This window comes from Cervus canadensis, chromosome 25 (genome assembly GCF_019320065.1).
Source record: "Cervus canadensis isolate Bull #8, Minnesota chromosome 25, ASM1932006v1, whole genome shotgun sequence".
In the NCBI taxonomy this organism is placed as follows: Eukaryota; Metazoa; Chordata; class Mammalia; order Artiodactyla; family Cervidae; genus Cervus; species Cervus canadensis.
In genome coordinates this window covers 1,570,556-1,593,318 of record NC_057410.1, presented here as the reverse complement: position 1 = coordinate 1,593,318, position 22,763 = coordinate 1,570,556, and the positions used below count along the sequence as shown (strand labels likewise).

The window sequence follows — 22,763 nt, the reverse complement described above, 5'->3', positions numbered from 1 at the left end:
GCCCAAGAAACTGCAATCTTGGGCAGGTTACTTTTTCTGTCTTAGTTCTGGCTTCTTTATAAATGAAGCTATTTATCTCCCAGGATGTTGTGAGGAATAAAAGAGCTTCTCTTAATCTTCGCATGCATTTAGCTCCCCCCCGCAAAAAAAAAAACCCTACCCTACGACTACATTTTTATACGTTAATGTTTATTCCCTATCAAACTGTCAACAGAATTTTTTGTATAGCTTCCGTTTTAAATCATTTAAGACGACTTAAGTTTCCCACAACGGAAAGATCACGGTGAACAGCAAAGAAAGAAAACAGAAGGAATCTGAGATAGTTTCGATGGAAATAACAAGTTTGGTCAAGAACGCCTCGCCCTTTCTGATTTTCTATTGGTTAAGCTTACCATCAATCGGTCCAGTTGTAAATAAAGTGGAGACGGAAGCATGTTGTTAAGGGGCGGGATCTTCCTGTCGCCATTGCTCCCGCATCAGTTGCTAAGAGGCGGGACTATAGGGTGCAAAAAGGACCGAGTGCTCGAAGCACCGCCCATCCGATTGGTTGATAGGGGGCGGGCCTTGTAGCGAATAGGCTGCTGGTCCTGCCTGTTCCGGGTTAGTTGCCGGGGAGAGGCACGTGAGGAGGAGGCGGCGTGAGGCGACCATGGCGGGAGGAATGAAAGTGGCGGTCTTGCCGGCAGTTGGTGCCGGGCCCTGGAGCTGGGGGGCCGGGGGTGGTGGGGCAGTGCGGCTGCTTCTGGTCCTCTCCGGCTGCTTTGTCTGCGGCTCAGGTACCGCGGGCAGCAGCTGCCAAGGGGGCGGGTGCCGAGGGTTTATATTTAGAAAGGTGGGGAGTGTCCCCAGGGCGTGGGCCGTTATTCTGCTGACGGGCGCGGGCGTGGGGCGGAGAAAGGGGCTACATCCTTGGCGAATGGGCGCCCGCCTTGAGGGGCCAAGGGCCCTGGGGGCGGCTTGCGGGAGCTATCCAGAATGGGAGGAGCCTTGAGCCGTTTTGGCGGAGACCGGGAGGCCTGCACTGGGTGAAAAGCGGTCCTGGGGGCTCCGCCTTGCTTCACTGGCTTCCTCGATTTCATTGGTTAAAAGGAAGGTGACCCTAGGACCTTATGGACAGACAGAACTGCCACTGGAAAGGGAGCAACCTGTTCATTCAGGAAATTAGCAACACCTGGGCATATGCTGTCAGGGCGCGATGGCTGAGCAGATGATTGTAGTTCATTGGAATGATCTCTTATCGATATCTTGCGCACTTGTAAGATCCTTGGCCCCTACCGGCCTTATGGAACCGATCTGGAGCAGTTAAATTCCAGTTTCCGAAAAGAGATAGAAACGTTAGTTAACGTCTAGTAATTTTCTTTTGGAAATTTATTCATTCCTCAAGCAAACTTTCTTGATGCCTGTTGCTGCTTAGTTGGCTTTGGACTGGGATGAAATTATCTTCCTTTTCCGCTCTAATTCAGAAAACCTAGGGTGTGTTTGTTAAAAAAAACAAAAAAAAAACCCCCTCCTTCGAACCTTGTTAATTGCACTACAGAAAGATAAGTTTGGAAGCTTCCACTGGAGGAAGTTGAGACTCTTGGGGTTAAGGATAACCATATCTTGTAAACACATATTCTTTCTCTCCTCTCCCATCGTTTGCTGCCTCTTTCTTCTTGTCACTTAATGATTATCCTGAGCTACAGCTTTAAGGTTATCTCACAACCTTAAGGATCTACAGAACTAGTTTGAAAGCGCTGCGACCGTCTGAAACTTTTTTTTTTTTTTTTAAGGGAGAGGGGTATAGGTATCCAAGAAGACACTTTTTCCAGAGTCAGGGCCCAGAGTATCATTTGATGGACTGCATATGATCTGAATGACCTTTGACCAGATGTTTAACCGTAGAGGTTGTGTACTGTGGAGATGAAAGTGTTTATTCCAAAATGCTCCTCCTTAGTGCTCAGTAGTCTCAAGGTTTCTTTAATAAGGAGGTGAATGGGGACTTTGTAGTTTGGAGAAGGGTAAACTCAGGGAATACTTGTTCTTCGTGGCCTAGTGGATGATGTAGGTGGTAGCTACAAAAGACAGTCATGTAATAGAGAACTTTGTAAAGTGAGAGGTACCTAAAGAGAGAATGCAGTACTTCAAAAGGCAAGAGTTCTTTCTCACTGAAGGTTGTTGAAGAATTCGATTATAAAAATCATTTGAATTTATTTTAGACTATTTGACAAGAACAATTAAGCATAAAGAAGTAAAAAAAGAAAAATTCACTTTATTTTGTCAGAGTCAGTCCGTTAAAGCACTCTTCTGGTCTGTATCCATGTGTTTTTAATTTAAAAAATTTTGTTTGAATTTATAATACATTCATGAACTTGTCAGCAGCCCATTTCTCTTCCTTGGAGGCCACCAGTTGTTACCAGAGGTTGTTTCTCATTTGGTTTTGTAGCATAAGCATTTTCCTTTGTCATTTAGAAGTCTTCATTAATGTTATTCTGCTTTTATGCTATGGACAAATTTTTTTTTTTTTTTTAGAATTGATTCTTAGAAATGGCTAAAATATATTTAAGACCCTTGAAACATCTTGCTAAAATATTTTTCTGAAAATATGTTTCAGTTTATACCACTATCAGCTCTTATTTGTTTTTGACCTTATCCTTGCCAGCACTGGATATTCCAGACTGAAACACCTTTGCTAATTTGATAGATTGAAAGTGGTATCTTAATTATTTTGAATTTATTGTATTATTTGTGAAGTAGCATCTTTCAAATGCTCATTATTTATCTGTTTAGACTCACATTTTTTAGAGTGTGTCCTTTGCTCTTGGTCTGTTTATTGTGATCACTATTTATTGGGGTTTCTGTGTACTTTTAAAATCAATTGATGAACCTTTTTAACATATTAAAGATATATATTTTATAATTATTTATTACAAACTTTTGATGTTTGTTCCTTTTTATCTTTTTTCTTTATATCTTTTTAAATAGAAGATTTATATTTTTATGTGGTTGCTTGATGTTATTCTTTTTTAAATTTTTATTTGGTGAAATAGAGAACCATGCATGATCTTAGTTTCCCAACCAGGGATTGAACCCAGGCCCTGGCAGGGAAAGTGTGGAGTCCTAACCACTGGACAGCCAGGGAGTCGTAGGCATTTTAGTTCCCCGACTAGGGAGCAGACCCACACCCTCTTGTATTGGAAGCCTGGAGTCTAACCACTGGACCACCAGAGAAGTTTGTTGATTTTATTCTTTAGATTTATTTCCATTGATTTTATACTTAAAGAGCCTTCTAGAATTGAGATCTTATATGTGTATATTTTGTAGTACAATTTAATTATTTTTCATTTTACTTTTTAACCAATGATTAATGTTAGCATTTGGTGTGAGATGAGTGTCTAGATGAATTTTGTTTTCCAGATAACTGTCAATTGTCCCAGCATCCCATTGACTAATCCTTTGCTAAGCCCACTAACTTAAAGATGCTAGTTTTTAAGGAGAATTTTAAAATGCTTTTAAGTAAAAAAAATAAAATAAAATGCTTTTTAAGTATGAACTGGATTACCTCTTGACAGAAATGATTAGAGGCTATTTAAGAATTAGAAGAGGTGGTTTTTCATGACTTTTTTAGGTCTTTTCTGGTCCTCACATACTATGAATCATTTTCATTACCTTCTACCAGTAGATGTTAGATGATCAGTGTTGATTGAACAGTTGATGAATATAAGTAAATAAGAAGTTTCTAACTTTTGAGTAGCTAGTTCATGGGTAAATACATGCAAGCAAGTTTTGATCCACTAAATTGCAAGAAGAATTTGATCTTTGGGCTTAAAAGGCATTTTAAAATTTATTTTTTGACTACCTCGTGGCATTGGAGATCTTAGTTCCCTGACCAGAGATCGAACCCATGTCCCCTGCTGTGGAAGCTTGGAGCCCTAACCACTGGACTGCCAGGGAATTCCTCCCAAAGTGCTGCCTCTTATAAATATTTTATTTCCTTAGGAAAATGACACTGAAGAATGTATTTACCGAGTTTTGTCTTTTTATGGATTTATTTTTGGCTGCACTGGGTCTTTGTTGCCGTGAGGGCCTCTTTGCTGCTTCCGGCGCATGGGGGCTTCTCTAGCTGCGGTGCGGGCCTCTCCCCGCGGTGGCCGCTCTGTTGCGGAGCGTGGGCTCGGGCGCTGGGCCCGGTGGCTGTGTCCCAGGGGCTCAGTTGCTCCTCGCCACGTGGGGTCTTCTGGGATCAGGGAGTGAACCCGGGTTTCCTGCATTGGCAGGTGGATTCTTTACCATTGAGCCACCAGGGAAGCCCCTGAAGAGTTTTAAAATTGTCTTAAAAATACTAATGCCTTTTCCTGGCATTAAGTTTTTCAGATGGCCTATGCTATTGATGTATTATTTGTATCTTACTCTTTCCCTGGTGGGAAAGAGTTTACCTGCAGTGCTGAAGACTGAGGTTGGATCCCTGGGTTGGGAAGATCCCCTGGAGAAGGGAAAGGCAACCAGCGTTCTTACCTGGAGAACTCCATGGACAGAGGAGCCTGGTGGGCTACAGTCCATGGAGTCACAAAGAGTCCGACACGACTGACCGACTAACACACTTTCTTGAAAATGGGTTTAAAGATATATTGTGTTACCTTACTTGTTGTAGGAGAGGAGTTAATAAAGTGTGACTCTTGGGTTTTTAAAAATTTATTTGTAAACACACTAGTTTTAAGTTTCACAGAATTTGACTTTCTTACAGTCTCCAGAAGAAAATAAACTCTTGATCCAAATTTGTGAGTGGGTGTTCTTTCAGTATATTTGTGGATTTGCTAGTGAAACAAATGTCAGTAGAATTTTGGAAAGGTTTCACTTTGTGAAAAATAGGCTTGGAGGAAATCCAAACTACTATTGAACACCAGTGAGACGTTGATAGCTGGGGTTCAGGACATTCTACCCCAGAATGTGGCACCTTGGCATACTGAATACTTGAAGCTGAAGGAGCCTGAGAAAACAACAGAAGCTGAAAAGTCACTGACCTTCCCCGCTTTGCCCTTTTTCCTTGAAATAGGCCATAAAATCCTCCCGTGAGAGGTGCCGTCCCCATACTGGAAGGGAAGGAGCACCCTTAGCTTTGAAGACAAGGGATACTAAACCCCAATGAGCAGGCCTTGCTGAGTTCCCCTGCTTTGCTGCAGGTACCTCATACTCAGCCCGTCTTACTCCTCTGTGATGATCCACTCTCATCAAACCTAGCATAAAAGTACTTGGGTCTGCTTCTTCCGGTCTTTATTTCCTTAGAGGCTTTCATGTCACATGTGACGTGAAAGTCGCTCAGTCGAGTCCGACTCTTTGCGACCCCATGGACTATAGAGTCCATGGAATTCTCCAGGCCAGAATACTGGGGTGAGTAGCCTTTCCCTTCTCCAGGGGATCTTCCCAACCCAGGGATTGAGCCCAGGTCTCCCACATTGCAGGTGGATTCTTGACCAGCTAAGCCACAAGGGAAGTTGCATAAAACAAATATGTATGCTTTTCCCCTGTTAATATGTCTTTGTCAGTTTAATTTTCAGGCCTAGCCAGAGACTCTAAGAGGGTGAAGGAAAACTTTTCCTTCCCCCCACAAAATCAACTGAATTTTAAAATGTTGAGATATAATTCACATACCATAAATCCACCCTTTCATTGGTTTGTGGTATGCAGTTGACCCTTGCACAACTCAGATTTGAATTGCGTGAGTCCACTTACACATGGATTTTTAGTTTCAATATATACACATTACAGTACTTCTGGTCTTTGGTTGGTTGAATCCACACATGCGGAACTGTGGGTCCCGAGGGCTGGTTTTTGAAGGAGCGGAGAGGCAGCATCCCTACCCATCTGTCAGTCAAGGGTCAGCTGTGTTTGTAATGTGCAGCATCACCACTAATTCCAGAATCTCTTCATTGTTCCGAAGTGAGACCCGATGCCCGTGAGCAGTCAGTCCCCATTCCTTCTCCTCCCAGCCCCTGACAACTGCTACTCTGCTTTGCTTTTGTGGATGTTTGCATAAATGGAATCATTTAATATGTGGACTTTTGGTTGACTGGCTTTCATTCAGCATAATGTTTTAAAGGTTCATGTAGTATGTATCAGTACTTTCTTTTTGTGTCTAGATAATATTCCATCGTATTGATAATACCACTTTTTGCTTATCCATTGATCAGCTGATGAGATTTAGGGTGTTTCCACATTTTGGTTATGGGTGTTGCTGCAGTGAAGTTTTATGTACAGGTATCTGTGTGAACATGTTTTCAGTTCTCGGGTGTATACAGAGGAGTGGAATTGCCATGTCTAATTGTTTTTGTCTTTGAGGAACTGCCAAGCTGTTTTCCAGAAAGTACCATTTTTCATCCCCACCAGCAATGTGTGAGGGTTCCAGTTTCTCCACATCCTTGCCAACTGTGGTTATTGCCCTCTTTTTTCTTTGGTTATAGCCATCCTACTGAGTGTGAAGTGGCATTTTATTGTGGTTTTGACTTGCATTTCCATAGTGATTAATGATGTTGAGCCTTTTTTCATTGTGTTTATTGGCCATTTGTATATTTTCTTTCAAGAAATGTCTATTCAAATCCTTTATACATTCTAAAAAAAATTTTTTTCCCCTCTTTTTGTTGTTGAGTTGTAGTAGTTCTTTATATATTCTGGGTACTAGACCCTTATCAGATACATGAGTTGCAAATATTTTCTCCCACTTTGTGGGTTGTCTTCATTTTCTTGATAGTGGCCTTTGAAACAAAGAATTTTTAAATTTTTTGAAGCCATTGTCTAATCCAAGGTCACAAAGATTTACACACTTGGTTTTTTTTTTTTTTTTCTTCTAAGTATTTTGTAGTTTTTGCTCTTAATGTTTAGGTTTAGAACTGAATTTAACTTCAAAATTAGTCTTAGCTTCACTGTAAAATCGTGTCATTGCCTTTGTGCGTGTGTAACTGGCTTTGTAAGTTTTGGTGGAGGTTTTTGTTTTGGGGTGTTTTGTTAGTTTATTTAAATCTTTCCCCCTTTACACTGAGAACCAAAGTGATAACTACATTTCCACTTAGAGTAGCATTTAATGAGTTGTTATATACAATGTGGAACAAGGAAGATACTGAAATGTTCTGTGGTAAAGAAGGTAGCTTGTGCAGACTGAGGTGGGAAGATAATGAGAGTGGTCACCTGTTAACCTTAACTTGGCTGAGTTTGAGTATAAACTCCTGAGGGCACCTCTTCTGTTTTGGTAAAATCTGAGGGGGTGTTGGAGAAGACTTTTGAGAGTCCCTTGGACTGCAAGGAGATCCAACCAGTCCATCCTAAAGGAAATCAGTCCTGGGTGTTCATTGGAAGGACTGATGTTGAAGCTGAAACTCCAGTACTTTGGCCACCTCATGCAAAGAGTTGACTCATTGGAAAAGACCCTGATGCTGGGAGGGATTGGGGGCAGGAGGAGAAGGGGATGACAGAGGATGAGATGGCTGGATGGCATCACCGACTCGATGGACATGACTAAACCCTGGGAGTTGGTGGTGGACAGGGAGGCCTGGTGTGCTCCGATTCATGGGGTCGCAAAGAGTCGACCCGACTGAGCGACCCAGTGACTGAACTGAACTGAGGGACTGCATATGTTAATTGGCCACTTTTAAAACTTGAAACAAAAATAGCTAGAAAAAAGAAACTTTGCAGTCTTTTAGTATCTGTTTAAAGGACTTTAAATATAAAAAAAAAAATAAAGTACTTTAAATACAAAAGATGTTGCTAATTTTGTTCATCCTACTCAGCAAAGGAATAGGGGAAATCACTGGATGGGTTATTTTAGCTAAGCCTTTGTAAGAAAAACAGGACCTGGTGTGAATCTCAGTTAAGCTATTTATTAGCTCTGTGGCTTTGGACAAAGTATTTAATTGTTCCTAAATATCAGTTTCCTCATTTATAAAAATGAATATTATGAGAGTGCCTACCTGATAGCATTGTTAGGAGGGTTAAATGAGACACATATTGTCTGTCTTAATACACACATAATAGTGGATTTTATTATTACTCATCCTGGATCAGTGACTATAATATTTTAAAAAATTACATTTGATGGAAGCAAGACGCTGCCTTACTCCTTCTCCCATCTTAGTTTTCTTTTTTGTGTCGGTCCCTGATTTTTTTTTTTCAGCCCCTGATATTTTAACTCCAGCTTTTAGAAAGTAGTCAGTTTAATTCTTTTTATGAAATGAGTTGTGGTTATTAATTTGTTTTGTTATTATATTTAACTGTTATTTTCTTTCTTTGCATAAAGCCGAAATTGGTTTAAAGGTGGTCATGCTTCAGGAATCCCAAGTTTTTTATATGAATACCAGTCAACAATGCTGTTACAAAAATGTGCTTATCCCAAAGTGGCATGACGTATGGACACGGATACAGGTAATGATTTGGAGGCTCTGGGGAGTGGCAGATTTTGTGAATATCTGATTAGTGAGTACTTTGACACTTTCTTCCCTTTTCACAATTAAAAAAAATGTATAAAATTAACAACCTTGATAAGATTGCAGTTATTCTTAATCTCATCAGTGTTTTCATCAGTAAAACCTTCATCCCTGCTTTGTGTTCCTCTCTCTGTTCCTTTAAGTGGCCTACAATAGTTGACCCTGAGGTAAACTTCCTTCCTCCTTTTCTCCAAGAGACTATTTTCTTCTCTTCCCCGGCTCCTTTTACACACACACACCCCTCTTTCTTTTTAAAGGCCATGTGCCTTTGGGCTGGAAACTGTTGCATGCTTGTCAGGATGTACACTCTGCCTTGCTTCTACTATTCTGTTTTGATTCTGCACAAGATGTTGCATAAATGCCCTGAACTGGTTTCCCCTTGATAGAATGACTTTGGTCTTTTATTTCATAACACTGTTGAGCCACCTGGCAAGCAAGCGTGTCTGGCTGTAGTGATTAAACAAAGTGAGTCCTTTGGAAATGTTTCTGCTGCTATAAGCATAGTCACTGATCAGGGCATTTGTTCACATCTAAAAACACAAGGGTGGGCTTTTTCAAAAAATTATTTTTTCATTGTCTGATATAAAGATCATATTCCATCTGGGGCACACTATAACCAACATTTACCCATAATCAGTAATTTGTGACAAAGGGTTGAACTTCTCAGCCTGTCGTTATGGGAAACATTTTTGGTGCTGTTTATGCCTGGCAGTTTTCTTTATATTCTGGACCCTTGCTTTGTATAATCTCTCATAAATACCTGTATTGGTAGCTCTTTCAGCTTGGAAGTCTCTTTTTTAACCCGTATGTTCTAGCCTCACAGTAGATTCACCGTGTCAGCGATAAGACGTCCTCACAGCTGCCTCTCGGCCATGTGCAGTGCTATTTGCCCAAGTATCTTTTAGCTGCTTTTATCTTTTATCTCCACGTTTCTCTTAAGCCTGCGAAGAGCCAGTGCCATGAATGATTCAGCTGTTTATGCTAAAGGTTTTTTTTTTTTTTTTTTTTAACAAATTGTATTTGGAAAAAGTTTAAATTCGTACTTCCTTCTTTCTCATCCTGATTTTGCTTGTGTTACAGATCCGGGTGAATAGTTCCAAACTGGTCCGAGTCACCCAGGTGGAGAATGAGGAGAAACTGAAGGAGCTAGAGCAGTTTAGTATCTGGAACTTTTTTTCCTCCTTTTTAAAAGAGAAATTGAATGACACCTATGTTAATGTGGGTCTGTACAGCAGAAAAACCTGCCTCAAAGTTGAGATTTTAGAGGAAGACACCAAATACAGTGTCGTTGTGACTCGGAGTAAGTCTCACCTCTGTTCTTCTGGTGGATTCTGTGTGAGAAGAGACGAGCTTTGGAGGGTATAATTAGTGAGAGAAGCCAGCCCAAGACAGCTCCACCTTGGTTCTGATTATAACCTGAATATACCACTGCTCCAAACATTGCAGAGAGACTCCACCCCTCTTAAAGCCTTCAGGCCTAGGTCTGAGCCTTCCCGCAAGTCTTTCATTCTGAGTGCTCCCGTTCTTGGATGGTGAAGGCTTTGCATTCCTGATACTTGCAGTGGCTCTGAGCTGATACACCTAGCATTCTTCAGAGTTAGATAGATGTATTCTTCTGGGTGCTTTAACTGTAGGCCTGTATATTTGAGGCCTGTATATTTCAGCCTACATTTAAAAACATGAATGGTTAAATCAAACAAAATAAAATAAACCTGAATACCTCACAAGCAAAAGAATATATGTGGAACCATAAATATGAAGATCACTGCAGTTTCAGGCTTATTTAGTATAACTGGGAGTTTTCCCTTCTCTGGATGTATCTGAGAAAGTTTCACAGAAGAGGCAGATCATTATCCTGCTGAATTCTCTATGACTTTTGGTCTCTTGGTAACTACTCTCCCAGGAGAGTAATGTGAGCGGTAGAAATGTTTCTGGGTTTCGCTACGAAATTAGTTGTGAGCCTCTAACTGTCCTAGAGTTCCATAGTTCTTCGGTTGAACAGGATCAGCCTCCTTTTGCATTTCATGATGCCTCTTGCTCCTGTTTGTGGACCTCCCCTAGACGTAACTTGAATGTGAAAGCCGTGGGAGCGACTGGTGCACCAGTAAGGGGCCTGTGCTTGGGCCCCCCGTCCTGGGCAATCGGACTGAGTGTAGGCTTTTGCAACACAGTGCTCAGATATTGTCAAAAGAAGTAGGTGGTGGTCTTGGTCAAGAAAAGCAGCCTCTCAGAGAACAACCGAGGGCCCTGACCCAGAGTTCTGGGCCAATCGGCTGAATCTGAGCCTGTGTGACTTAAGGCTTGAAAACCAGGGTGGTGGAGACCCCTTGTGGGCAATTGCATGAAGTGCTGATGGTACTATGGCTCCAACCAGTGCAGAGCTTAGCTTCTCTTAGCCTTAGCATAGGTAGCCAAAACAAAACAAACTCTTGAGGGAAGTGTAGGTTAGACGGGGACCTGATTATACTTTCCCTTCGGAAGGCTGCCCAGGCTTTGTGTGGAATGCTGTTAAAATGCTGTTTAGGTGGGCTGTTTGCATTTATTAGCTGACCAGTGATGCCAACATTGCCTTTTATTCTGTAATGCTTTAAATTGTTTGTTTCCCTTGTTAAGCAGAAATATTTTATTTATTTCAGGATTTGACCCCAAACTCTTCCTAATTTTCCTCCTTGGATTTACACTGTTTTTTTGTGGAGACTTGCTGAGCAGGTAGGTTCTAAGGCTAGAGGGCGGAATGAGGATGCTCAGACCTACCCCGCTTGACTTCTATCGTGAAGTCTTAAAAGTGCTGCCATTCCCTTTAGGATGGGCTAAGTCATTACCTGCTTCAGTCATTAAAAAATACTTTAATGTGTGTTATTATTTCTATTTTTTCTTGTGTTAATAAGATTGGCAATAATGAAATTCCCCCATTAGGTCACCCATCGTGTGATGGGATTTAGCCAGTATATCACCATCCTTCTCCCACTAGCCATGTTTAGCCCTCATTTTTACAGGGCCGTGTTTTACATTTTACAGGATAAGTTTCATGCTGTTCAGAAGTAAAGAAGCAGGGATCAATCACTTCACTCACTTCCTGCCTGTAGAAACTCGCTAGCTAAGATCGGTGAGACAGGCATGTACAAATACAAAGGAACACGGAGTCTCCCTGACGGCTCAGATGGTAGAGAAGCTGCCCGCAGTGCAGGGGACTGGGTTCAATCCCTGGGTCGGGGAGATCCCCTGAAGGAGGGCACGGAAACCCACTCCAGTGTTCTTACCTGGAGAATTCCCTGGACAGAGGAGCCTGGCGGGCTACAGTTCATGGGGTTGCAAAGAGTCGGCTATGACTAAGTGACTAACCCCCCCACACACAGATAACAAACATTCAGCAGAGATAGAATCAACATTAACTTCGTATACAAGGAAGGTATTTGTGAAGTAGTGAATGAAAGCTTAACCAATTGAAGTTCAACTGGAGTGAGGTTGTTGGAAGTTGTTCTTTATTTTGGGGATGCTGAGAGAAATTCAAAATGAAGGAGGGATATTTGGCAGAAAGAGCCTAGACTCTGTTCTATGCCCTGTGGGGTAAGCAATTCAGTTCTTGTTATTAGTTTCCACTTGGTAGTCCTCTTATCCCATTTTTCTCCCCAGAGAAGCTGTGCAGTTCCCAGAAGAAAGAGTCTCATTAAAAGCTGGGTGGGGAGCAGTACTGGGGATGGGAGCCGGAGACCAAGCAGAGTTTATTGTTGGGGTGTGTTTGAGAGGCCGTCACTGGTACTGATCCTCATAATTTGGCAGCAACTACACTGTACTGGTCTCTTTAGTTTTCTGCCCTCAAACGTTGAGCAAATACCTGTTCTCATCTCGTACGTTTTTTCTACCTTTTGGCTGGGATTGTGGTCTGGTTTGAACAGTGCCATGTGTGAAGAATACAAACGTAGCAATGAAATGAATTTTCTCTCTGCAGAAGTCAAATCTTCTACTATTCTACTGGGATGAGTGTGGGAATTGTGGCCTCTTTACTAATCATCATTTTTATAGTGTCCAAGTTTATGCCCAAGGTAAGTGGCAGAATCCTCACATGCAATTAGGATGAGCTTGGATAGATGAAGGACTGTTTTCTGGGATAATCTTACAGCACTGAAAATTTGCATTGATGGCTGATAAGTCAATATCCTACTCTTTCCTCGTTTCAGAAAGATACTTTCCATGATGAAACTTGGAGCCTGATGACACACAATCTCTCCCTTTTTATTTGAAATCCTGTGTACAGTGTGTGTGGAGGGGGGGTGGTTAAAGTGTTTTTCCTGTTTATTAATTATATATGTTATATAGTCAGGCTTTTAAGTTATTTAGCATCTTTTTCCCAGTGTTCTTTGCAGACTGTATCATTTTAAGTGTAAAGTACATATTTTTAAGAGGGATGTTTTGTGCATTTTTAGTAGGTTGAATTTTTTTTAAATCGCGGTTCCATTTTGCTTCTTGTATGTGGGGAAAGCCTGTTGTAACTTTTTGCTTTCACTTCTACTCTGTTTTAGAAAAGTCCCATTTACATCATCCTGGTAGGAGGCTGGTCCTTTTCTCTATACCTCATTCAGCTAGTTTTTAAAAATTTACAAGAGATCTGGAGGTGTTACTGGCAGTATCTTTTAAGTAAGTGTTATTGGTTTTGCTTTCCTTTTTATGTGTTTATAGGCTGTTTTAGTTAATTTGATCGTGAAAAGATATTGCCTGCTTATGGAGTTTAATAGTCTATGCCATTTTATTAACTCGTAAGGGTCATAGTTTTTATTTCTAACTCTACGGTTGTCACCTTTTCTTAAATCAAGATGCTGCTGCTAGGGAGAAGACTAATTTGTTGGGGTTTACAAGTACATCTCTTTATGCATAGGCATCTTTCTGAAAAGCTGTAAATTGACTTTTTGAATATAATCATATTTTAAATTCTCTTGAAGACCTTAAGTAAAGGACTCTACAGTGAACACTATGTAAAACACGAAAAGAATCCTTTGGTTGTAAAGATAGTAACTCTTAATCTATCCTTTGAGAAGGAATTAATTTGGATTTTCATATGTTAGGTTTTTGAAACAGACTATTTCAGAGTTGTTCAGCATGTAGCTTTAATTCCCCATTTGAGAATTAAATAAGTTTGAGACAACAGAAATGATAGAAACTTAAAAGAGATTAATATATGTGAATAATGAAGGAAGTATGAATAATTGAGTAAAGATCTTATCCATTTTCCTGGTTCAGTAGGTGCTATATAGTGAATTTACTGCTGTTCCCCAGACAGGATATTTTTACCAGTTGTAGATGAAAAAAGAATGTCTTCTGATAACTCTTCTCACAGGCTATGTCCTCGCAGTTGGGTTCATGAGTTTTGCAGTCTGCTACAAGTATGGGCCTTTGGAGAATGAACGAAGTATCAACCTGCTGACCTGGACTTTGCAGCTGCTGGGCCTGTGTTTCATGTATTCCGGCATCCAGATACCACACATTGCCCTTGCCATCATCGTCACTGCGCTGTGTTCTAAGAACCTGGAGCACCCTCTTCACTGGCTGTACATCACCTACAGGTTAGGGTAATGTGACTTTGTACTGAAGCACACAGTGTGGGCTGCCGTCGCAGCAAAAGGAAACACAGGTTTTGACCTGGGAGCCTCTTTGTTAGTGTCCATTTATTGTATTATGTTTCACTTGTGTTTCTTTCAAGTCTTTCTTTTTAGATTCTCTGTAGACATTTTAAAGAACTTATAAATTCTAATCATTTGATATAAACATCTAGTAAAGTGTCGTGTGTTCCTGTTACCACTAGGTGGTGCAAAGTATATCACTTTTATGTCACAGGCCTCAGGCACCTGGTTTCGGATTATGTCACACTGCCTTTCAGACTGTTCTGGGAGTCCTAGTCTTAGTTTAAGGTGTAATTCAAGCATGTGGTCACTTTTACCTGGTGACCATGGAACGGTCATGGGTTCTGAGGTTATCAATGGTTTTTCTTTCTAGTACAGATAGTCAAAGTAATGCCTTCTCTTCATGGGGGCGGGGCGGCGGGGGGGGGGGGGGGCCAGGTTAATGCACCGCAATCTTATGCCATCATTTTCTTGTAGTTTTCCATTTATTGGGAAATAAATATTTTGTCTATCACTTATAAGTGAATTTATTGTGGCGTTAGTGAATAATATTGACTACTCTGACTTGTCAATAGTCTAATGTGTCAGGGTCCATTATAACTAAGGATGTCTGTGGAATTAAGATGACTCTTAATGATTTAGGCTCTCTGCTATATGCTTGACCCACTGAAGGGAGTTAAGAGATAACGATGGACACAGATTACTGATTAATCATTCATGATGTTATTTTGGTGAGCACAGAAAGATGTGTAAGGCAACAGAAAAGACTGTTCCCCCTCGTCTTCTGACAGAAGAAGAATATCGGCTACAAGGAGAGGTGGAGACCCGAAAGGCCTTAGAGCAGCTTAGAGAATACTGCAATAGTCCAGACTGCTCAGCTTGGAAGACTGTTTCTCGAATTCAGTCTCCGAAGAGGTAAACAAACTCTTGGCTAGAAGTACCAGGCATCTGTCAGGGTAATCATGACCCTAGAGTTTTAACAGAGATTATATTTCTATAATCATTTTGTATTTGTGGCTTTGTTTTCTTGTTCTTCTAGGAGTAGTCAAGGGAAAAGTACGTATATCATATGTTAAGCCGTAGCCATTTTCTGATTCCTCAAGGAACTATTTACTCTAACTTTGATGGTTGCGTTGAAATGAGAAGACTCTAGTACAATATTAAGTTTCCCCTCTTACAGTTTTGTGTTGCTCTCTGAGTGTTTAATATATTTTTTGAGGGGGGAGGGATCTTTTCATTTGGAAGCAGTCATACCAATGAATATATGAAACTTCAATTTGGAGTTTTGATGGCATAAAGTTTATAGAGCCATAAACACAAATAAATGTGTAATGCTCCTTAATCTTATCAAGGATTACAGATAACTGAAGGAACTTTAGCACTTCCATGACTAAAAAGGGTAAGCAAACTTCCATAATTTGAAAGTGCTTGGTAAGCAGGATGGTGTTGCAGGGAATGTCAGCCTATGATCCTAGTTTTCCTTTTCTTCTTATTTCTTGCTTTAGTCTACTTACCTGCCAGAGTGAGGATAAGGCTGGGGTCTAGGCTCAATATCATTTGAGCTGAGAGCACATCATGGTTTCAATTTTTTCTTATTTTGAAAGAAAACAGGGTGGAAGGCAGCTTCTAATGAGTAAATGAGTATTATCTTCTCTTTTCCAGGTTTGCTGACTTTGTGGAAGGTTCTTTCCACCTCACACCCAATGAGGTTTCTGTCCATGAGCAGGAGTATGGCTTAGGGAGCATTATGGCCCAGGATGAACTCTCTGAAGAAACGTCCTCTGAGGAGGAGGGCTCCGATTCCCGGTACCCCCTTGTCGTACAACAGAACAGCTTCCTGACTTAGGTGGATTGGCTGGGTGCTCAGTGGTCCAGGCTGCCTGTGTTTGGTGTGCAATTGCTTCTCAGATCTTTGAAGCCGGGTGAGGTGACTGCAGAGATTCTTCCACTGAAACTAGAGGCCTGAGGAGACCTCCCTCGGGAAGTGGTCTCGGTGGGGCCTCGGGGGGTCCCGAGGAAGCAGAGCGGATAACGTAGTGGCTGCTTCCCGGTGCCTCGTTGGCTCAGCTCTCAGCCCACGTTTGTGTTTCCGGAGAAACTGGATTGCCACAGCTCGCCCAGGGCAGTCCAGCTCCTCTTTGAAGTTGGCTCAATTGTGGCACTTCAGACTTGCAAGTGACACCTGTTACATGTGAATTAATGCTTTCAGACTGTGGCTGCATCTTCAGAGACAAATCCACAAATCTGAGCCTCTTACTTCTGCTTTCATTTCAGTGACTTTAGCATAATCCTTGTTTTAACTGTTCTAGGAGGAAAATGGATTATCATTTGCCTGTCTTGTTTTTTAAATTAATACATTTAAAAAAGTGAAACTATGTTCCAGCACTAGCAGGTGCTCCAGAGTGACAAGCCTCCCACGTATTTATTAATATGGGTTGTTCATTAAAGCCCCAGTAACTCTTGTGCTGAACTTTGAGTTAACTCTCACACCTATGATATTCTAAGTCCTGCTTACTTTAGGAACATGCCTGCAGGCCCTTCTGTAGATGAGGTCTGTTGGGGTTTTTATTATATTGCATTGGCCAACAAGTTCAGGATTTTCCATAAGCTCCTTAATGGAAACAAATTTTTTGGCCAACCCAGTATTTAACTTCCAGTTCCAAATAGGCTTTCAGGCATCCCTTCCAGTTCCTCTTTGTTCCCTTTGCCCTTTCAAGAAGGGTCTATTCTCTCACCTCTGAGTATGTACATTTCAGATTGTTTTATTTCTTATATTCTCTTCTGTTTGATTTATAGCATCATTCCCACTATTTAGGAGAAGTGATCTTATTTAGGGAATTTAAATGCTTTTTACAGGTTCTCTTATTTTTTCCTGTCCACTGGTCACACATCTTTGAATTGTTGTGGGATCACAAAATTAGCTCCTTTTCCTTCTCCTCCCTTTGTCTACCCATCTAAATACCTATTCTTACTGGTCTTTGCTTCCACCTGTCCGTCTCCCTGCAGGAAGCCTGGCTCGTTTGTGGGCCCTGAAACTACCTGTGAAGCTCTTGATGCGACGTGCATGTTGTAGCTGTGTGGCTGCCACGGTTTGCGTTGCCAGGAGACAGGCTTCAGACCATCCTTGTGCCTCTGGGCGCTTGCACAGACATCCGGGTCAGATGTGCTTTCCTATGACTTCTTGTACTTATTTGCAATTCCGTTTCTGACCAGAGGTTCCTGCTGCCATTTATTACAGTGGCATTGTTTCACATTCTTTTGCCATTGGAAAGTACCCTTATAAACCAGCAATGCTATTTATGAGGGAGCAAATTCCCAAGTCTCTGTCATTCACTTGGTTCTGTCTTTGTGATCTTCACCTTTGCACCGTGGAAAAAGCTGTAATTACTTTAGCCAGGAAGATAGGCACTGATGGCAGGAGCGTAGCATTGAACTGACTGACTTACCATGTCGTGAAGCAGGCAGATGATTTTTGTTAAAAATCTGCAATGAATGACTCCTTCAGGCCACCCATTTAACAGATAATTTTGAAAGGCTCTTGGCTCCTTTACTGACTTCCAGAATGTCAGCTCCGAGACTCCCCTCCAGGTGGCCAGTTGATTTTTTCTGCCAGTGTTTCCCACAGTTTTAAACTCTCCTAAAAAGTGACAACTGCCTCAGTTGGCAAATAGACTTATAGAAGAAAGTGGAAAATAAACAGTATTTGGACAGATGACATGGGTTAAAATGCTTTACATTAGGAAACCTTTCTACCTTTGTAGTTATGTACATGGTAGCATTATATCCCTCTGCAGAAAACTATTAAGGCTTCTGAGTTTTACTTTTTTTTTTTGCCTCATTTATAGAAATTGAAACTTGGCATATTTAAGCATAAGCTGATTTGAAAAAATAATGCGGCCGTACAAGTGGTCTCAGGGTTCCCTTGAGCCTTTGGTACCTTCCCCACATGGCCACTTAGGGATGCGGCCACTTCCTCTAGGCTGATACTTCTGACACCTGTCTTTATCTCAGTGAGAACGCGCTGTGAAGGAGAGAAGGATGCTCGTCTTTTCTGTTTAGTAAACTCCTTGTGATACACCACTTCCATCTCAAGACGAGTTTTTCTCACTGTGTTTGCATTTGGGGTGAGTGAAATCAAACTCGGTTTATTACTCCCTGTCTGGAAGTTGGAGAGCTGCACCTTAGGCAGGGCCAACCACAGCAGGTCGTGTTGTCAGGAGCGCGCCTCTCAGACAGCGAGGGCCGCGCCCTGCGTCCTTGGCCTGCCCTCCGCGCAGCTCTTCCCCGGACGCCTCGGGGCCTCTGCGTGCCGGGGCTTGCTCGGCTCGCTGGCGTCAGGCGCCGCTCGGCCGCTTGTGTGTTGGCTCAGCCACCGCCTGAGGCCCTCGTCGCGTTTTCTCTGGCGGCACAGCTCCTCCTGCGGCTCCTGCGTAGTCTTGTGTCTCAGACCGACCTCGTCGGGAAGGGCTGCAGGGGTAACTGGAGTGAGCTGGACATCGGAGCCCTCATCTGCCGCCGCGTCAGCGTCTTGCTCCACAAATATCAAGCTGCAAATTGGCCCTCGGAGTCAGGGTCTCATCAGCATCAGAAATCTATGGCCTCTAATGGATCTGATCAAGTTATATAGAGCATGCCTCCCATTAATGGGAGTACAAGTCAACTGGCTTAAAACACTTTCCCTTCACTTTCCCACTCGGATTGCTTTCGTGAGACCAATGGAACCAATGACTGAAAATAAGGAAAATTCAGCACTTTTGATATCTTCTAGTAAGAAATTCCTATCAGCCACTTCATGCCCCAGAGCTAGTTTATTTCCCCCCTAAAATCACGACTTTTATATTCTGTTGCAGAATTTTGCTGATGAGAGACTCTGGAGCACCAGTGTTGCATTTTGTGCTGACACATTCCATTCTAGGGCCCCGCCTTTTCTTCACTGACTTGTGTTCCCTTCAACCCAGTCCCCACTTTGCATGTGTGATAGACAGTTGATGAAGGAAAGCACCCAAATAGGCTAGATAGTTCCCCAGGCCCTCATTTCCGTAAAAGGCTTGGGAATGAATTATGCAGTTGCCCTTAATCTTTTTGTTGTTCCAGAAAAAAAGATGGGCTCAGATGGATGCCTCTGTAAAAATGGTTCCTAGCTATGTACTCATAACTTTTCTCTGAATTGAGTAGTGAAAGTTGAAGTAGGAGGAAAGGAAATTAAATGTCCTAGTATTCCTTTGGACTCAGGTCTGACATATGAGATAATAACCTATATTGAAATGCCAAGAATTTTATCTGAACCAAGGAGAGGACAGTTTGACAGATTTATTATTCCTTCATGTTACATAGGCACTGAAACAAAGTAATAAACATAAAATAGCCATTGTACAAGGCAATTGCACCTAAAACTTTTTGTTTTGATGTAACAGAAATTGATCATTTTTTTTTTAGGGAAACCTATGCAATTGTGGTGACCCAGTGGCGTCTCTTGGTAATTTAGCTTATGAATTCACTTGCTGTTGAGGTAGATTCTAGACAGTTATTAACTTGAAAAGGGAGTTTGGTGCCTTATGTGATGGGAGCCAGAGCCTGCTGGGAATAAACAAAGCGAATTCACACCAGTGTCAATGCACAGCTCTAGCAGGGAAGGAAGGACATTTGGGGACACAGCACCCCCAAATTTGGGGCTTTTGGCTCCCACACCCCCTGCCCATGTGCATCACCATCCTCTTCACACTCTTGACAATAACTTGAAAATGGTGAAATCACTGTCTCTGCCTTTTTCTGCAGCACGGGCAGTGTTCTCATCTTGTTAACATAATAGGTAACTCTTAATGTGAGCATTAGAACTGTTACAGCCTGCAGTTGCCTCAGTTTATCATGTTTCTAGGATTGATGGTGAAGTAGGGAGTTCCTGGGTAAGTTTTAGCCTGTGGGTAATGCCTTAGTGTTAGTTTAAAAGGTTTGTCATTTATATTTAAAATAAGTGTTAATGAATGTTTGAAAGGAACAAAATGATCAGGGATGACTCTTTGCCATGGGTCTCATTTTCACTCTTTTCTGTAAGAAAAATAAGCAATGCCTTATTATATATTTTTTCATTTTTATTGTACAAGTTTGTAAGTAATCCCAATTTTAATAAAGTTTTATATACTATGTAGTGGTTTCTCTTAATGAACATGTACTTTTCTTGCTGGGAGCTCTTGTTTTCAGGTAATCAGCAATTAGCTCTTCTGTTTCATCTTTCTGGACAGGTGTTTTGCATGTTATTTATTTTCTTTTTTTTTTAAAACCACCTCTTCCCTTGGGGTTTCCTAGTGATCTAGTGGCTGAGACTCCACGCTCCCTGGGCAGGGGGCCTGGGTTTGATCCCTCGTCAGGGAACTATCAGCAGATCTCGCATGCCGCAACTAGAGAACGTGCGTGCCCCAGTGAAGATCGAAGACCCCACATGCCAAAACAGACCCAGTGCCGCCAAATAAAAAATATTTAAAAAATAAAGCACTGCTTCCCATCCTGGGTCTGTCTTGGTCTACTTCCTTGGCCTGAATGGTTTCCAGGATGCCGGATCTCTAAGAGGTATTCTGTAGGAGCACCACTGTACTGTCTCATAGGAAAATAATGCATAGATTATTCCTGGTCAGGGAGCTACTTTGTACTCTGATTCTTTTTTTTTTTTTTTTTTTTATGGTATAAAGTATCTTCTTTTTCTCCACTGAGGTGAGGATCTAGCTGTGAGATACCCACCAACAGCTTTCTGTCGGGTGAAAGGGAGCCGGGCTTTCGTGTAGTATTAGGGGACATAGAATAAAAACTTCAACTGTGTCTAGGCCCGGCTTCCGCAGTAGGAAGGAGACTGGTGCCTTCCATTTTCTGTTTTGGCTGTTTTCTTTGCTCTGGGAATCCATTCTAGACTTTGCATTAATTCTGTACCTACCTCTTATTCAGGCCACATGGAAATCTCTTGTCCATTTTTTAAAGACTATGAAATAGGATGGAAACAGGATGTGGACCATCTGTGAATTTATGTAGATTAATGCACAGTGATGACATCTTTTCATTCTATAACCCAAATAGGTAAATAAGAGACATTGGATGATCATCAGTGGTTGAATTAGTAAAAAAGCATAATTGCCAGATTTGTAAGATCGTAGGATTAAAAAAAAGATGTGTAAAATTAGTTCCTTTCAAACTTCAACATGCATAGGAATCATCTGGGGAGCTTGTTAAACTGCAGACTTGGGATTCAGTAAGTCTGGGTTGAGGCCCAAGATTCTGCATTTCTAATAAGCTCCCAGGTGATTCAGATGCTGCTGGTCCATGGACCTCACTTTGAGTAGCATTCTACTTGTTGCCTGGCAGGTGGTAAGTATAGCTAACTCTTCAACAGCCTGGGGAGGAGGGCATTGGTTAGATGTGCCGACCCTCTGTCCAGCCAAAGCTTATCCTATAACTTTACAGTTGATGGGCCTTGGTACCTGCCATCCCATATCTGCAGACTCAGCCACCCATGGATCAGGGAGTTCAAACCCATGTTGTTCAAAGGTCAACTCTACTTGATCAATGTTACTGATTGATACCAGATAATTGATGAGAGTCAGAAGACCCTCTACCACCAAATATCCTCTCCACCATATCTTTGTTGTGTCACTTTTTAAAAAGTCACTTTTTAAAAAGTGTCCCTGGGAGGACCAGTGAGTGCGAATTGAGCAAGTGTGAGGGCAGGTTGCTGTCCTCTCAACTCAGAAATCAGCGTCCAAGGGTTTAGAATGGCTGTTGCTTCTAGTTCCTCTTTGCGGTCTTTCTGAAGTGTAGTTTATAAAATGATACAATTCACTAGTTTTAAATTTTACTGAGTCTGACAAATGGAAACAGTTGTAACCACCGCCAAAGTCATGATCTAGAGCATTTCCATCACCCCAAAAACTTCCCTCACGTCCCTTACACAGACTAGAAATTTTGCTGGGAGAAGGAAGGGGATTTAAGCTCCAGTTGCTTCAGTTTTCCTGAGAAGCAGGAGATGAGGATCCTGCATCCCCCTGGGTCTCCTCCCCACCCCAAGAATGCTGACAGATCTTGTAATCCCAGCTGGGTCAGGTGTGTATTTTGTACCTTCTTAATTTAGACTGACCCACTTGTTCTTGTTTGCTAAGAACTTTCTGGGTTTTAGCACTCAAATACTCATGTCCAGAAAACTCATCTCAGATCCTAGACAAACCAGGGTGGTTGGTCACCCTAGCTGTGACATTCATGCCCTCTTCTAAGCCTGAGTTTTCTTATCTCATTTTAGAGTCAATTCTCTCATGGGAGCACAAAGTAGGCACTCAATAAACAAGTCCATGGGTGAACATACATGAACCTCACTGCAGGCAGCTGCAGATTCCTGGCCTGGAGAACATGAGGCCTGGGTTCTGGTCTTGGCTCTGCCACGTCTGCGATGGTACGATCCCGGAAAAGTGGTTTCCCACTCCAGGTATCTCCTCCACTGCGAAAGAGGGGATCCTTAGTCACTTCTGCCTCTGCTGTGACACAGCTCTACCCATCCACGGAATGATGTTCTGATGTCACTTCCACCCAGCTTTCTCTTTCTTTCTTGCCCCTTGCCATTCCCCCCCTTCAAATATATATATAGTAGGTCAATAAATTATGTAAGGGCAGGTTCATAATGGAATTGCTGATGGGCCAGGCTTTCGCAGAGTGCCGTGAGAGCAAT

At 41.9% G+C, this 22,763-nt stretch overlaps 1 protein-coding gene across 1 annotated transcript; it reads left to right on the top strand.

Annotated features, from left to right (window-relative positions):
• Positions 1-610: 610 nt before the first annotated feature.
• Positions 611-20,206, top strand: NEMP1 (nuclear envelope integral membrane protein 1). Its single transcript, XM_043446907.1, has 9 exons — positions 611-776; positions 8,264-8,388; positions 9,531-9,750; positions 11,087-11,159; positions 12,400-12,493; positions 12,971-13,085; positions 13,783-14,008; positions 14,807-14,980; positions 15,728-20,206. Exons 1-9 carry the CDS (start codon positions 650-652, stop codon positions 15,909-15,911), a joined length of 1,338 nt encoding a protein of 445 aa, XP_043302842.1. The 5' UTR covers positions 611-649; the 3' UTR covers positions 15,912-20,206.
• Positions 20,207-22,763: the final 2,557 nt, after the last annotated feature.

Bases quoted from the DNA above. Each gene is read 5' to 3' on its own strand.
- NEMP1 (XM_043446907.1), top strand. From the start codon at position 650: ATGGCGGGAGGAATGAAAGTGGCGGTCTTGCCGGCAGTTGGTGCCGGG. The intron at 777-8,263 runs GTACCGCGGGCA...CTTTGCATAAAG, and splicing joins CTGCTTTGTCTGCGGCTCAG to CCGAAATTGGTTTAAAGGTG. The intron at 11,160-12,399 runs GTAGGTTCTAAG...TTCTCTCTGCAG, and splicing joins TGTGGAGACTTGCTGAGCAG to AAGTCAAATCTTCTACTATT.